Raw genomic sequence first — 18,180 nt, 5'->3', positions numbered from 1 at the left:
CAGAGAGAGAGAGAGAGCAAGCACAGGCAGACAGAGTGGCAGGCAGAGGCAGAGGGAGAAGCAGGCTCCCTGCCGAGCAAGGAGCCCGATGCGGGACTCGATCCCAGGACGCTGGGATCATGACCTGAGCTGAAGGCAGCTGCTTAACCAACTGAGCCACCCAGGCGTCCCGGGTACCAACATTAATACTGGACAAAATAGGCTTTAAAACAAAGACTAACAAGAGACAAAGAAGGACACTATATAACACTAAAGACAACAATACAACAAGAGGATATAACAATTGTAAATTTTTATGCACCCAACGTGGGAGCAACCAAATACATAACACAGTTAATAACAAATAAAGGAAATAATCCATAGTAATACAATAATAGCAGGGGATGTTAACACCCCATTTACAATGATGAACAGATCACCCAAACAGAAAATCAACAAGGAAACAGTGGCATTGTACATGTGCTGCCAAAGCGAGCAAAAGGAAACAGTGGCTTTGAATGACACACTGCACCAGATGGATTTAACAGACATATTCAGAACATCCCATCCTAAAACGGTGGAATACACATTCTTTTCAAATGCACATGGAACATTCTCCAGAATAGATCACATATTAGGCTGCAAAACAAGTCTCAACAAATTTTTAAAAAATCAAAGTCATACCATGCATCTTTCCTGATCACAATGCTATGAAAGTAGAAATCAACCAGAAGAAAAAATCTGGAAAAACCACAAATAACATGGAAGTTAAATAACATGCTACTACACAATGAATGGGTCAACCAAGAAATCAAAGAAGAAATCAAAATTTATATGGAAACAAATAAAAATGATAACACAACAGTCTAAAATCTTTGGGATACAACAAGTGGTTGCAAGTGGGTAGTTTACAGCAATACAGACCTACCTCAAAAAACAACAAAAATCAAATAACATAACCTTCACTTAAACAAGATACAAAAATAAGAATAATTAATCTTTAACAAAGGAGGAATTGTATAATGGAAAAAGTCTCTTCAACAAATGGTTTTTGGAAAACTGGACAGCAACATGCAAAAGAATGAAACTGAACCATTCTTTCACCATACACAAAAATAAACTCAAAATGGATTAGACCTAAATGTGAGACCTGAAACTATAAAAACCCTTGAACATAGGTAGTAATTTTTCTGACATCAGCTACAGGAACATTTTTCTAGCTCTGTTTCCTAAGGCAACGAAAAATAGCAAAAATAAACTATCAAGACTAAAAATAAAAATTTTCCATACAGCAAAGGAAACAATCAACAAAACTAAAAGACAACCTAGTGAACGGGAGAAGATATTTGCAAATAATATATCCAAAAAAGGGTTAGTATCCAAAGTATATAAAGAACTAATGTTACTCAATACACAAAACACAAATAACCTAATTAAGAAATGGGCAGAAGATATGAATAGACGTTTCCACAAAGACATACAGATGGCCAATAGATACACAAAAAGATTTTCAACATCACTTATCAGAGAAATGCAAATAAAAACTACAATGAGATAACACCTCACACCTGGCAGAAGGACTAAGAACAAAAACACAAGTAACAACAAGTGTCAGTGAGGCTGTGGAGAAAAAGGAACCCTCTTCCACTGTTGGTGGGAATGCAAACCGGTGCAGCTACTATGTAAAACAATATGGAGGTTCCTCAGAAAATTAAAAATAGAATCATCCTACAATCCAGTGATCACACTACTGTGTATTTACCCAAAAAATACAAAAACACTAATTCAAAGGGATACGTGCAACCTTATGTTTAGTGTAGCATTATTTATAATAGCCAAACTATGGAAGCAACTCAGGTGTCCATCAGTAGATAAATGGATAAAGAAGATGAGGTACACATGCACACACATACACAGAGAGAGTATTATTCAGCCATAAAAAAGAATGAACTCTTGCCATTTGCAACAACATGAATAGAGCTAGGGAGTACAGTGCTAAGCAAAATAAGTCAGTCAGAGAAAGATAAATACTATATTATCTTATCTTACTCATATGAGGAATTTAAGAAACAAAACAAACAAGCAAAGAAAAAAGAAAGACAAACCAAGAAACAGACTTTAAAGTTTTTATTTTAATTCCAGTTAGTTAACATACAGTGTTCTTTTAGTTTCAAGTGTACAATGTAGTGATTGAACAATTCCAGTGCTCATCATACTTCTTAATCCCCATCACCTATCGAAATAGATTCTTAACTACAGAGAACAACTGATGGTTCCCAGAGAAGAGGTAGGTAGGAGGATGGGGAAAATAGAAGATGGAGATTAAAGAGTACACTTATGATGAAAAAATAAAATGATTTTTAAAAAAAGAAAAAAGAATCTTTAGAGCTACTGAAGATGAAAAAAGAGGGGCACATGTATACTGTATGTGATGGTGAATGAAACTACATAGGAAAAGCAATTAGGAAATATCTATTAAGAGCCTTAAAATGATTAATATACTTTGACACAATGAATTTCTTTATAAGATTACTGTAAGAAAGAATCAGATATATGAACCAAAATTTACATACTAAAACATCTATTAGTCTTATCTGTAATATCAAAATACTGGAAAAAACTTAAATGTTCAATAATTAAAAAGAGTTAACTAAAGCATTACAAATCCACATGATAGAAGAATATAGACATCAATTATAAATCAAGTTTTCAAAAGAAATTTAATAATATGGATAAACATTCTTTACATCTTAAATAAGAGGATCCCAAACAACTTATACAATCTTAGTTATCTTACTAACTTGTTCATGATGCCTCTAGGTCAAGAGATACCTAATAATTCCAGAATGGAGTTTCCTCAAAAAGGTAAAAATAGAACAACCATATGATCCAGAAATTCCATTTACTGGTATATAGCCAAAAGAAATGAATCACTATCTCAAAATTGAATTGCTAAACACAGCAGCATTATTTACAATAGTCAAGACATGGAAACAACCTAAGTATCCATTGGTGGATAAATGGATAAAGAAAACATGGTATGTATATACAATGGAATATTTTTTATTCAGCCATAAAAAAAGAAAGAATCCTGCCATTTGTGACAATACAAATGGACCTTGAGAGTATCATGCCAAGTAAAATAAGTCCGAGTGGGGCACCTGGGTGGCTCAGTTGGTTAAGCGACTGCCTTTGGCTCAGGTTGTGATCCCGCAGTGCCAGGATCAAGTCCCTCAACAGGCTCCCTGCTTGGCAGGGAGTCTGCTTCTCCCTCTGACGTCTCTCCTCTCATGCTCTCTCTCTCTCTCCCAAATAAATAAATAAAATCTTTTAAACAATAAAATAAGTCATAGAAAGGCAAACACTTTATCATCTCACTTATATGTGGAAACTTTAAAAACTAAAATAGAAACAGAGAACATATTGGTGGTTACAGGAGTGGGAAGGTGGAGAAGAAAATTAAAAGTAGTCAAAACGTATAAATTTCCAGCTATGCGATAAATAAGTTGTAGGGATGTAATGTACAGCCTGATGACTATACTTAACAATATTGTATTGTATATTTGACAGCTACTAAGAGAGAAAATCTTAAATGTTCTCATCACATGAAAAAAAAATTGTAACTATGAAGTAGTGGATATTAACTAAACTTAAGATAATCATTTCACAACATATACATGTATCAAATCATTATGCTGTACAACTTAAATTAATACAGTGTTGTATGTCAATCACATCTCAATAAAACTGAGAGTGGAAAAGGAGAAACCCAGAATGAGAGAACTACTTTACAGCCACTAGAATGGCTAACAAACAGAAAATAGCAAGTGTTGGTGAGGATGTGAAGAAATCAGAACCCTTATATACTACAGATGGGAATATAAAATGGCACCGCTACTGCAGAAAACATTTGGCAGTTCCTCAAAAAAGTTAAATATAGAATTACCATATGACCCAGCAATTACACTCCAAGAGAACTGAAAACATGCTAAAACAAAAACTTCAGGGGCGCCTGGATGGCTCATTGGGTTAAGCCTCTGCCTTCGGCTCAGGTCATGATCTCAGAGTCCTGGGATCAAGCCCCACATCGGGCTCCCTGCTCAGCGGGGAACCTGCTTCTCCCTCCCTCTCTGCCTGCCTCTCTGCTCCTCGTGAGCTGTCTCTTTCTCTGAAATAAATAAACAAAATCTTAAGGGGAAAAAAAAAAAAACTTCACAAATGTTCATAAAAGCATTACTCACAATAGCCAAAAAGTGGAAAACCACCCAAATTTCTGAGTGGATAAATGGACAAACAAAATGTGGTACATCTATACAATAGAATATTATTCAGCCATCAAAAAGTACTGAAGTACTGATATTCATCACAATATGGACAAACCTTGAAAATATGCTAGGGGCACTTGGATGGCTCAGTCAGTTAAGCGTCCAACTCTTATTCCAGCTCAGGTCATGATCTCAGGGCTGTGGACTCAAGCCCTGTTTCCTGTGGCTGGCTCCACGCTCAGCAGGGAGTCTGTAGGAGATTTTCTCCCTCTGCCCTCCCCCCACACATGCATGTGCTCTCTCAAATAATAAATAAATCTTTTTTTTTTTTTAAGAAAAAAGAAAAAAGAAAGAAAATATTATGCTAAGTAAAAGAAATCAGCCACAAAAAGCTCCAGTGTATGATTCCATTTACATGAGATATCCACAATAGGCAAACCCATAGCAGAAAGCAGTTAGTGGTTACCAGTATCCAGGGGAGGGGAAATCTGAGTGATTGCTTAACAGGCAGGCACGGATTTCCTTTTGGTGTAACAAAAATGTTCTAGAACTATCTTAACTTCTTTAGTAAGGAACAAAGTAGTGGTAGTGGTTGCACAATGTTACAAATGTACTATAACTCACTGAACTGTAAAACTTTGAAATGATGAACTTTATGTTCATCAATCAAAATGTTTATTGTATCTTTATGAGATGACAGAATGAACTAAACATATTATGGTAAATCATTTCACAATATATATAAATAAAACCATTATACTATACACCTTACCATTATGTTATACATTTTTTTTTAAGTTTTATTTATTTAAGTAATCTTTATACCCAACGTGCAGCTCAAACTCATGACCCCAAAATCTAAAGTTTCCGGGATGCCTGGGGGTCTCAGTTAGTTAAGCGTCTGCCTTCAGCTCAGGCCTCGATCCCAGGGTCCTGGGATCGAGTACCGCATTGGGCTTCTTGCTCAGCAGGAAGCCTGCATCTTCCTCTGCCTGCTGCTCCCCCTGCTTATGTGCTAATAAATAAATAAAATCTTTTAAAAAGTTAAAAATTTAAAAATTAAAAATAAAGGTATTTGCCTTTTTCCCATTAGTTATATATACTCTACAGTTTAATGTTTTACCATTTTTAAATAGGTAATATAAATATAGTAAAATAAATACGTGGATATTTTTCGTATAATGCGAGAGTATACACTTTTTTCTTTCTTTTTTTTAAATGGGGACTGGCTGTGGCCAGTTTACTTTTGTTTTATTAAGATTTTATTTATTTATTTGACACTCGGAGATCACAAATAGGCAGAGAGGCAGGCAGAGAGAGAGGAGGAAGCAGGCTCCCCGCCGAGCAGAGAGCGCGACGCCGGGCTCGATCCCAGGACCCTGGGATCATGACCTGAGCCGAAGGCAGAAGCCTTAACCCACTGAGCCACTCAGGCGCCCCGAGTATACACTTTTTTCAAAAGGTCTTCCTCTCAACCCTATTTTTCTTCCCGTAGACAATCACAATTAGCAATTTGTTATGATACTTCCAGTCTCGGTTTTTGCAGCCTGAGATTACATCTCATTTAATCCTGTATACTCATTACCTATGGCACAATACTTGGCTCAAGGAAAGGAATCAAATGATAAATACTAAACAAGGGATAAATGAATGGATACCAAAAAAATGAAGACAGATGAAAAGAGATAATAGACGGACAGAAGAAAGGCAGGTGGAGGATGGATGGATGGAAATTTGGACAGAGAGAGGTTGATGTGAACAGATGGATGATGTTGATGTGAACAGATAGATGTTGTTGAGAATTTACTATTATATTAAAGTGACAGTAAAACCAATATAATTTCTAATATGTGAAAACAGAGGGGCACCTGTCAGTTAAGTGGCTGCCTTTGGTCAGGTTACAATTCCAGGATCCTGGGACTGAACTCCACATAGGGCTCCCTGCTCAGTGGGAAGCCTGCTTCTCCCTCTCCTTCCGTCCCCCAGCTTGTACTCTCTCTCTCTCACTCTATTTGAAATAATAAACTATTTAAAAAAAAAAAAAGCATTAAGAAAAACAGAAAAATGTTTCCATTATCTTGGTCTAGCACTCAGATTATAAGAAAAATATAAAAGAGGAAAAGCTAAAAACAGCACATGGTTGGGGTGCCTGGGTGGCTCAGTGGGTTGAAGCCTCTGCCTTTGGCTCAGGTCATGATCTCAGGGTCCTGGGATCAAGCCCCACATCAGGCTCTCTGCTCGGCGGGGAACCTGCTTCCCTCTCTTTCTCTGCCTGCCTCTCTACCTGTGATCTCTGTCAAATAAATAAATAAAAATCTTTTTAAAAATTAAAAAATAAAAACAGCACATGGTACATGCAAAAAAAATTACTTCAGAAACACTAGAAACAAGCTAAATATTAATAAGGAATTTATTTACTTTATTAAACCAATGCCCTATTAAGCTCAGGCAGTCAGACTCAGACCGAATAAAAGAATAGTAACCCCCACCAAAGACCAAATTGGTAATCTAGAAGATTAAATAAAAGAAATCTTCCAGAATATAGAGAGAAAAAAAGAATTGCAATTTTTGAAAATGAATTTAAGAGGCATGAAAGATAGGGCCTAAGAGGTCAACATTTGTTAATAAGTATATCTGAAGAAGAGAACAAGAAAGGCAACAGAGGGAGAAGAAAAAAATACTCAAATAAGTAACAGGAAATAAAAATTGCCCTAAACCAGGGCGCCTGGGTGGCTCAGTGGGTTAAGCCTCTGCCTTTGGCTCAGGTCATGATCTCAGGGTCCTGGGATCAAGCCCTGCATGGGGCTCTCTGCTCAGTGAGGAGTCTGCTTTCTCCTCTCTCTCTCTCTCTACCTGCTTCTCTGCCTACTTGTGATCTCTCTCTGTCAAATAAATAAATAAAATCTTTTTTTTAAAAAATTGCCCTAAACCAAAGACAAAAGAAAAAGGCCACTAAAAGATCCATAAGGAAGTGGCAAAGGGAGTGAAGGAGTAGGGAATGAAGCAGAAGGAATGCTACTAGACTAAGTATCATTTTTTACCTTTGAAGTTCAAATTAGATGCATACGTTACCTATTCAAAAAAAATACTCTGTTAAAGACACAGAAACATAAGCACATAAATTTAAAAAAAAAAAAGACCTACATTTTCTAGACAGAACTTTGGTGAAATTTTAGAATGCCTAGATAAAATGAAAAATCCTAGGACATTCCAAAGAGGAAAAAGCAAGCTTCCAATAAAGAAATTCCCATGAACAACAAGAAATACCAGAAGAACAGCAACAGTTTTGGATTCTAAGACAAAAATTATTCTTAATATAGAATTCTATATTCAGCCAAACTATTAATCAAGTATGAGTATAAAACACATTATCCGACACACAAGAACTCAGGATATGTACAAATCCTATACGAAAAAGCTACTCTAAAAGATGTCCTCAACTGAACCAAAACAAGGAATCCAAGAAAAATCACAAATGAGATGTAAAGAAATGCTATTAGCTAAGTAAGCTCCAGAATATTTGAAGAAAAGGCAGAATAACTTAAGAAAACTCATTAGGCCTTAATACCTGAAAGTCTGTTTTAAGATTTTTTTTTTTTTTTTTTTTTTTTTTTTTTTTGTCAGAGAGAGAGAGAGAGGGAGAGAGAGTAAGCACAGGCAGACAGAATGGCAGGCAGAGGCAGAGGGAGAAGCAGGCTCCCTGATGAGCAAGGAGCCCGATGTGGGACTCGATCCCAGGACGCGGGGATCATGACCTGAGCCGAAGGCAGCCGCTTAACCAACTGAGCCACCCAGGCGTCCCTGAAAGTCTGTTTTAAACAGCAATTACTTAATGCACAGATTACTTTTCCTTCTCCATGGGTCTTAATATACTAATTCATCCCACAATAATTTCATAATCACAGTATTTTAAGGCTATTATATGGCTTTCAGTGTTCGCTCTTCAGAATCAACTCACAGGGACACCTGGGTGGCTCAGTTGGATAAGTGGCTGCCTTCGGCACAGGTCATGATCCCAGAGTCCTGGGATCCAGCCCCACCTCGGGATCCCTGCTCAGCGGGGAACCTGCTTCTCTCTCTGCCTCTGCCTGTCACTCTGCCTGCTTGTGCTCTCTCTCTCTCTCTCTCTCTGACAAATAAATAAATAAAATCTTAAAAAAAAAATCTACTCATAGACAAAAAGCAGGGTGCTATAAAAATTATACTTTAAATATAGGCAGATAGAAAAAAAAAGTGGGAGAAATATATTACTTTCCTTTATATTCACATCAGGAAGATCACAAATATCTAAACTGACAAGTGAAGAAAAAAAATTTATGATCTAGAGTCATAAAAGTATTCACTACAAAAAATCTAAAATAACAAAGGTAATAAATTTGAACATTGAGATGGGAAAGGGGAAAACAGGAGGTAATAAGACTTCACAAAATTGTTCAGCTTTCCTAATGGAAAATCAACAAAAAACATCTGAAGTTGATAAATCAAGTAACAGAATTATAGTGGTGTCCGGGTGGCTCAGTCAGTTAAGCATCCGACTTCCAGCTCAGGTCATGAAGTCAGGGATCAAGATGGGATCAAGACGGGATGGAGCTCAGCTGGGCGTCTGCCTGTCCCTCTCCCTTTGCCCTGCCCCTCTTGCTCGCGCTCATGTGCACTCATACTCTCTCTCTCAAATAAACAAATAAACATTTTTTAAAAAGAAACAGAATTATAAGTGTACTATAGTGTTAAGAACCAGTAAAACTTAAAACAAATAGTTAACACTGGTTACCTCTGAGAAATAAGCAAAGCTTGACAGTGGACAACAAGATGGAAGGCTTTTATTTTTCATTCTATATACACTTGTACTGTTGGGAGTTTTAATCAGGTACAACTATTACTTAATAAATTTTAATAGCATAAAAATAAAAATATTTCCACTTTAACACAAATATACCATAAAGATCAAAAACTGCTGAGAAATTAGTTAACAGAACTCTGGTTTTCTAAGTTACACAACTTTACAACAAAATAACATACAATTTTTTTCAGAAAAAAGGCAGGCCAGATTTTTTTTTTTTTTTTAAGATTGCATTTACTTATCTGAGAGAGAGACAGAGCAAGAGAGCACAAGCCAGGGGAGAGGCAGAGGCAGAAGCAGGCTCCCAGCTGATGTGGGACTCCAAAGGTCTCAGGATCATGACCTGAGCCAAAGGTAGACGCTTAACCGACTGAGCCACCCAGGCGCCCCAAGGTCACTTTTTCTTTAAACTTTCACTTAAATCCAAAACAATAAGATTCACTCAGTGCTTAAGTCACTCTTAAAATGCAATTATAGGGGCGCCTAGGTGGCTCAGTGGGTTAAGCCTCTGCCTTTGGCTCAGGTCAAGGTCTCAGGGTCCTGGGATCGAGCCCCGCATTGGGCTCTCTGCTCAGCAGGGAGTCTGCTTCCCCCCTCTCTCTCTGCCTACTTGTGATCTCCATCAAATAAATAAATTTTTTAAATTGCAATTATAATAATTACACTGCAAAAGGGAAAGTGAAATAGGAAACTAACTTTTGTCAAAAGCAACATGCTTTGTGCCTCAGACCACAGGATAGTTTCATAGGTGAACTTATTTAACAATCATAAAGAAAATTATAACTTTCCTACAGAAAGATGCAACTAACCTATAAGCAAACTAACCACATGTAAAGCAAAAGTTTTACCTGCTTTTTCCAGCAGCCTTGGATTCACCTTTCTGTCCAAATGTAAATATCTACAAAACAGTTTGCCATGATATGGTTTTGGTCTGTGGTCACAGTACAAAACAAAATTAAATCCATTTCCTAATCAAGTTCTCCTTGGTAACGGAGATCATCAACCACAAAATCCACTGAAATAATATTTTTTTATAGAAAACACACAACAGGGGCTACCTGGGTGACTCAGTAAGTTAAGCATCTGCCTCCAGCTCAGGTCATGATCAAGGAGTCCTGGGATGGAGCCTCGCATCAGGCTCTCTGCTCAGCTGGGAGTCTGCCTGTCCCCCTCCCTCTGCCCTACTCATGCTCTCTCTCTCTCCCAGTCTGTCTCTCGAATGAATAAATAAATAAATAAATAAATAAATTTTTAAAAAGGAAAGAAATGAAGAAAACACACAGGGTTAAATCCTCTATAAGGAGGGTTTATTTCTCCATTAGAAAGACTCATTATATTAGAAATTAAAGATATTTTTAAGGATACCAATTATTTGAGGACTTTACAGATTTTTCTCTTTCATCCATCACTTACTTTTGGATAAGAATTCAAACCCTCAATAAAAAACTACTGCTGCACACTTGTTTCCTGAATTACATCCTGTCTCCTCTCTTGAGATTCTCTTTCATCCTGCACAATGCGAGCTCAAAAGGGCTATTACAGGAAGTGTTGAACTATCAGCTATTTATAAGTGGACAAAATCTTCAAATAGCTTTGTCAGTTACTTCTTCATGGTTCTAGACCTTAAAAACTACCTGTTTTTAGAGAAACAGTCATGTTAATGACTCAAAACATTAAAATGCTCTCTGGGGAAAAAATATCTTGTCCCTTCGTTTTGGGATTCAAAAGCAGCACTAACATTACACAGTCCCAGCATCACAAGATAACGAACAGGTTGATCTTCAAAAAACACATTAACCAAATAGCCTTACTCTCATCACTTACCACCAAGAAAATTTCAAATTGTAATATATTGCCTTCAAGTCTTCTATACTGATGTCTAAACTTCACTGTGCTACATGAGCATTTTGCAAAACGAGCACACATAATACCACATATTAACTTTTTATCCAGCATATTCAGTCCAAACATAGTACACAAAAGTAAAAATCCTTGATTCATCAATACTGACATCCATTACATCAAAAAAACCTTTCCACAGATCTACTTTTTTCCTATATGAAACTCAGGAGACATATCTTTCCCATGCTGCTAAAACAGTAACCTGCACATCCTATAGCAAACTAATGACTTAAAACTCATTTTTAGGGCCACCTGGGTGGCTCAGGCATTAAGCGTCTGCCTTCTGCTCAGGTCATGATTCCAGAGTCCTCGGATCGAGCCCCGCATCAGGTTCCCCACTGGGCAGGAAGTCTGCTTCTCCTTCTCCCACCCCACCTGCTTGTGTTCCCTCTCTGTGTCTCTGTCAAATAAATAAATAAAACCTAAAAAAATAATAATAATTTTTAAAACCCTCATTTTTATTTATGAATAATTATTAATTCTTAAAGCCTTAATTATTTCTTTTCCTTATTCTCAGCCTTCTTATCCCCATTCTTTTGAGATTTAGATCTCATATATCAGCATGCTAGCAAATCATTTCAAGCCAGTACTTCCAAAGGTAAACAGCTTACAGAAATTTTAATTAGCTACATTAATATGTGCAAAAACTGTACCTACTAGGATATTCACTGTAGTATTAGTACTAGCAAAATACTGGAAATAGCCTAAATGTCTGACCATCAAGAGGGATGGTTAAATAAATTATGTAAGTCAATACAATGGAATAGTGAAACTATTAAGAGGAACTAGGCATCTCTGCATATCGGTTATGTAATGATCTTCAAATTATATTTGTTTAAAGATAAACGTAAACTATTTATCATTAAATACACACAACCCCAAGAAAATCTAAGATGGAAAACCAAGAATGGCTGCCTGTAGAAAGGCAAAAGGGTGGGGAAAGGGAAGGCTTATGTAGTACTCTGTGTATCTTTTTATGCACATGCACTTACTACTTACTGAACACACACTTTTTCTTCTTTTTTTAACAAAACACTTTTTTGAAAAAGTGATCAGATATCCTTGCTTGTATTCACAAATTGACAGTTTTTCAGTTCAGGTATCAGTTTGCATTATCAAACTGTTTCAGCCTCAAAATCCCTCCTATAACTTGAAAGACATGAGCTTTTTCCTATTTCACTTGTCCACACCGTCATAAACACATTTTTATTAAATGGTCACCTCAGGGGCACCTGGCTGGCTCAGTCAGTGGAGCATGCAACTCTTGGTCTTGGGGTCGTGAATCTGAGCCCCACGTTGGGTGCAGAGATTACTCAAATTAAAAAAGTCACTTCATGGATTTGAAAATTGTGTTGCTAAGCCACTCATTCCAAAAATTTGAAACCTTCCCAGTCCAGTATCACAGGGAATGGCCATTTCTCAGCCACAGTAATCACATCCCTTGAGCCACATGTGGCTAGTGGCTACTATACTGTAGAGCACAGATGTATCTGCATCATTGCATGAAGTTCTACTGGACATCACTGCTCTAGACTAAGGATTGGTAAACTAAGCAGGGCAAACTACAGCCTCCAGACCAAAGTCAGCTGACCACCTGTTTTTGTAAACAAAGTTCTACTAGAACATGGCCATTCTAATTTAAATTCATTTACATATTATTTGTGGATATTTCCGCACTATAACAGCAGATTCAAGTACTTAAAACATTATGTCTCACAAAGCCCAAAATATTTAGTATCTGCCTCTTTGGGAAAAAGTTTATCTGTCACTGCTCTAAACAATCAAATTTCATTGAAACAAGCATTTATTTCCCTTGGGCTTCAAAAATAAAGTTCTGAAGGCTTGCACTGCATAAATGAAGAACCAATTAAACATAAACCAATGACCATTTGATTTACTAAGTGCTAAAGATACTAAGTTTATTAACATAAACCCATCATCTCAATAAATTTCCTAAAGTATGCTTAGATGCTGACATTTTCTAAGCATCTCTATAAAATAGCTAGTAAAAGCACAGAACAGGCACCAGGGGTTGCTCCATCAGTTAAGCTTCCAACTGTTGATTTTGGCTCAGGTCATGATCTCAGAACCATGAGATCAAGCCCTTCAGGTTATTATTTATATTGATATCACACATCTAAGAACAAAGAAGAGCAGAATCACATCTAATGAATATACTTGGTGAGTAAGAGAAGGCTTCTAGAAGAAAAGCTATTTGAATTGGGTATTAAGGATGAGCAGGAGTATGCCAAGTTAATGGGAGTGAGGAGAAAAGGGACGGAGGAATGGCAGAGCAACACCATTCTACTTTGAATGCAGGGAAGAAAAAATAAGATATGAAAAGGATTTACCAAGTCCTAGAAAATATGAATTCAATGCTACAGAAGCATGGCTTGAAGACTCTGGAATAAAGGAGGGAGTTGGTGGCAAGCATAAAGGCTGTAAAGACTAAAGACTTTACGATCTGAATGCAAATGGCTTTACATGCTGAAGTGAGGAACTAAGATTGGATGTGATGGTTTGAACCAGAGAGAATGCAGTTTTCTAAGATGTGACATGATTAATTTTATTTTGTAGAAAAAAAACAAGTCAGGCAACTTGGATCTTGGGCTATCGTGAGGAAAGACTAAGATAATAGCAGAGACCAATTTGTCTACTGGGCAAATCAGAGATGGTGGACAAAAGTAAGACAGTGAGAATGGAGAGAAACCAGATAAAGAGAATTACAGGCCTGCACTTATAGTTTTTTTCAAATGTCAATGTGATATCTTCCCTCTTCTGTATTTGTTGGTATAGATGTATCCTTTGCATGGATAAGGTTTATAGAATAAGACTGTCAAAACTGGAGGTAATGTGGCCTTTTTTGTTTTACCTCCTTTGGTATTAAGAAGGAAAACACATTAGAAAATGCAATAACTCAGTGACGAGATCTGGATTACTGTCTTGTAATTTGCTGTGAGGCTTGTCTTTGTTGTGAGACTATGGTCATGACAACCTCTAACAGGTCTGGTTTTCTCATTTGTAAGAAGAAATGAGACTAAATGATCTTAAAACTCTTGATAGCTTTCTAAAAGGGAATGCAAATACTATCATCTATTTTAACTACAAACCAAATATGAAAAATCTATCAAAACCAAGCTGTTATGGCCATGCCTATGTGTGTCCACGTGTACCTAACAAATTTATTAGTGAAGGATTTCATGACCTACATTAAGACATGTAAGACACCAATTACTCATCTGTAACTTCATACATTAAGATACATAGTCACCAACTACTCATCTGAAACCCTAAGGCAAAACTGAAACTGTTGTCAGCCATTTCACTTTCAATTAACAAGTATCTTTCAGACATCTCCAAAAAGAAGCATTCTTTGATTGGAGTAGTTCAAAGACTAAATGAATGTCTGCAAAGTTGAACAGTAGTATTGTTGGGTACAACAGTTTTCAGACATAACACTATCCTATGGAATCAAGTTTGTTTGAACCTCTTATTGACAAAAGAACTTTTTAACAATATTCCTTTATCAATCAAAACAAAGTTTTTCAAATTTAAGAAATATGGTCTTGAGATTTGTAACCATAAACTGTTATATGTGACTTTTTACTGTTAAAAGAAAAACTATCACAAATTCTTGCTCATACTAAAAAATCTAGAAATATTCTGAACTTGTTTCTCAAGAATAACTTTTAAACCTGATTTTATTTAAAAAAAAGGGTGGGGAAAAAAATTTCTTTCCTTTAAAAAAAAAAAAAAAAAAAAAAAAAGAACAAAAAGAACAATTATCATTTTTATTGAAAGTGAAAAACCCAAATGTAATCTTTCATTCCCACTGTTATAAATTTATGTAGTGTAATTAACATAGCCTAAGTTAAAGTCATATTTCAATGACAATTTTCTAAGGTTTTTTAAACTGTAACATTAAACTACAAGCAGAGGCTTTTCTAGTCATGCTTCGTGCTACATTACTTCTTCCTGTGTTTCTCCAAAAGACCTGCATGATTTTTTGGTTATATACTACATTATATACATCAGAATAATTTCTCTTTAATGAACCCATGTGATTTTTTTCTTGCTCCCTAAAATAGCACTATACATTTTTTCTGAATTAACCAAAATAAATTCTGTAAAGAGCTAAACTGTAATTGACCCTGATCAGAGTAAAATCCTTTACTATGGAAATGTACATCACAGTTTAGAACCACTACTAAAAACTTTCTATTCTTTCAAATCGCTGTTATCAATGAACATAAAACTAATCCTACCAACCCACAAGAGATTTGTGTTTACTGTAAGCCTCAAATCTCAACTAGATCCTTGGTCCAAGAAAACCTACCTTTATAATGATTTTTCTTACAAGTAATACAGTGATATCAACTTATGCTTTCAGATCCTACAAGTTTCTTTAAAATGTATATTTTGAAAATACACAATTGATCTTATTCTATTAAAGAAACTTCATTAATTCTAATCAAACAAATTTCACTCAAGAAGAAACTGTAGTCGAATCAAGAACTTTATTAGAGGGGAAAATATTCAAATAGAACAATTGGAAGCAGGAATTAAATTATCTGTTTTCTGTTATAGTCCACGCTATCGAAATACAATTCAAAAGCAGAATTTTCAATTTTTCTCAAAAGTTGCCTAATAAAGGGAAGCTATTTTAACAAGAATGAAAATACATTTTAGAAATTCCAGATTAAATGTATTATAAAGTTAGCATGAGAAGTTTGAAAAACACCTTGTTACTTGTTTTGTAATGCCAATGTCCAGATAGGAAAACTAGATGTTCTCTCCCCAAATATATGTGATAAGATTCCTACAGGGACACCAGTGAAACAAGTAAAGTTAATATTCCAAAAACAAAATACAAGTTAATTATAGTACCTCACATTCACAAGCTATGAATCCAAGGACACTTGGCAATTAACTAAATGAAAGTACTATGAGAAATGTTTACAACTGAATACAATGGGGCCCGTTTAGTTATAAAACAAAAATTACTTGCAGTAACAATCCTTTACACGTGTATAGTACCTGGTGATTTCCACCATACTTTATGATAAAACAATTTGTAAAGTTATGCTTTCTCGTTCTCTGTACGAAATTAGCACAGACTCTAACGGCTTTCATCCTAGAGTTCACAAATCAACTGTATCAGAGTGCGCAGAACGGTAGGCAGCACTTCTAATCTTACTAATGTCATTATGGCTGATTCTCACTTTATCCAGAAATGTTCCCTTACAACCCTAAAACCTCTCTCTCATATAGTTTTTGAAATCTAAGTCTTTGAAATCTAAGAGGGACAGGTAGATAGACGTTTCTGGACTTCTAACTCTGGGGGAGGAGAATTCCTGCCAGGAAGGTCGGTGAAGAGACGATTGGTTCAAACCTATCCTTCGCAGGCAGGGAGCTGGTTCCACCTGTCCTACAGCACGAGCCCGTCTACCCTACAGGACGGAGGACAGGCGCTCTCAATACTTTATCCAGCTCGCCTTCTCCTAAGAGAACAATCAATAAAGGCTTCCTAAGAGGTCATTACGGTTCTCCCAAAACTCTCAGGAAAACAAAGATTCACATTCCGTTCTGGACAATCTAGGTGCTAGATAAAGCCCAGCACACAGTCATTTAGCCAGGAAATGGAGTGGAGGACATCGGAATATCCAGGGGGGGGGGGGGTGATTTACCAGAGAACTAGGCGAACTCTTAAGTTCTGCGGGTAAAACGCGGTTAGTTTCCCAGGAGGTCCTACATTCGAGGTAAGGTGCGGAATTCGGAATGTGAAAAAGCGAAATCAGGGCAAATGAGGAGGGATCCAGAAGTCGCCGGGTCTAGGCAGGGACCGGGGGCTGCGCTGAAGTGTCAATGGGCTGGCTGGCCCCAAGGGCAGAGGTGCCCGGCGGGTCAGACCCGTGAGGCTGGCTAGGACCCCAGCGCTCGGCCGCGCGACCGGTTCCTCGGCTAGGTTTCAAACCGCCGCCCCCGGGAGGCGCTCAGCCGATTGGAAGTTCCACAACGACCGTCACCAGCCCAGGGCCGGAGCGGCAACTCCTCGGCAAAGCTCTCCCAGCCCTCCGCGTCTCCCCAAGAGACCAGACCCCACAAACTCCACCTCCAACCGAGGTCCCAACTCGAGTCCCGCCGCCAGCTCCATGCACGCGGAAGGCGCCCTCTGGGACGGGACCGACGCCCCCCGACTGGGCTGCGCCGCGGGAGTTTGAGGGGCGCGACGGGGCCGCGCGGGGGGCGGGCAGCACCAGCGTCCCTCAGTGAGCGCTGGGACGCGGCCCCGCGACCACCTCCGCCTCGCCCCTCCGAAACGGCCCGACCTGGCTCCGACCCACCCATCCCGCGCGGTCGCAGGCAGGGCGAGGACCCAAGCGAGCCTACTCCCCCCGCCCCTGCTCTTACCCATCTTTCCGCCTCGCCTTGTAGACGTGCCCGTAGGTGCCGCGTCCCACTTTGCACCCTTCGTACTCAAACAAATCCTCCACCCGCTCCCGCTCCGCCGCCAGCTTCGCCTTGAAATCATAATCCATTGTCTGCTTTCCCCATAGAGGCACCGGGACGCGGGGGCCGCCGCCGCTCAGTCCCTCCTCCTCCTCCCCCCGCGACCGCCGCTCCACTTCTCCAACAGCCGCCTCTCGGGCGCGCGCGCGCCGCCCGCCGCCCCGCGGTCCGCCTTCAGCAAGGGACTCCTCGGCGGCCGCGGCAGCCACCTCCTCCACCTCCTCCTCCTCCTCCTCCGCGGCGGCGGCGGCGGCGGCTCCCGCAGGCAGCCCCAGTCCCGCCTCCCCCCTTCATTTCCTTGTTTTGGAACCTGGTGGGCCGCGCCGCGGCTTCCTCGAGCTCATTAACGAACCATCCCGCCCACCCTGAGGTCGCGGGGGCTCCTGGGAAATGTATTTCCGAAGGCTACAAAAGAAGTTGAGTTTTGTCAGCAAAAGGAATACAGCACCCAGGTTGCTGTGGGCCGCCACAGCCCCGCCCCCACGAGGCGTGCACGCCTGCGTACTGGGGCCGCCCCTCCCCCTCAGGTAGCGCCGTTCTGCCAGTTCCTGTGAAGGTAGAAACCTCAAAGTTGCAGTATTCTTTCTGCGAGTCTGTGGGAGCTGGTGAAAAGAAGGCCCTTGTTCTGGTGTGAGGAAGGTACTCCACTATAACTGCTTCCAGGCGAGAAGGAGAATGGAAAGC

At 38.8% G+C, this 18,180-nt stretch overlaps 1 protein-coding gene across 2 annotated transcripts in view; it reads right to left on the bottom strand.

Moving 5' to 3' along the window:
* LOC111158294 (cyclin dependent kinase 19) overlaps positions 1–17,623 on the bottom strand; it is a 168,240-nt gene extending 150,617 nt beyond the window's left edge. For both annotated transcript variants that reach the window (XM_022520229.1, XM_022520230.1), the window contains exon 1: positions 17,398–17,623. In XM_022520229.1, the coding sequence (XP_022375937.1) occupies positions 17,398–17,525 (128 nt within the window). In that variant the 5' untranslated portion in view covers positions 17,526–17,623. The remainder of the gene's footprint in view (positions 1–17,397) is intronic.
* Between the last annotated feature and the right edge of the window lie 557 nt (positions 17,624–18,180).

Source organism: Enhydra lutris, unplaced genomic scaffold (assembly GCF_002288905.1).
Source record: "Enhydra lutris kenyoni isolate GAN:26980312 unplaced genomic scaffold, ASM228890v2 scaffoldscaffold58, whole genome shotgun sequence".
Classification (NCBI taxonomy): Eukaryota; Metazoa; Chordata; class Mammalia; order Carnivora; family Mustelidae; genus Enhydra; species Enhydra lutris.
This window is presented reverse-complemented; position numbering and strand designations above follow the sequence as displayed.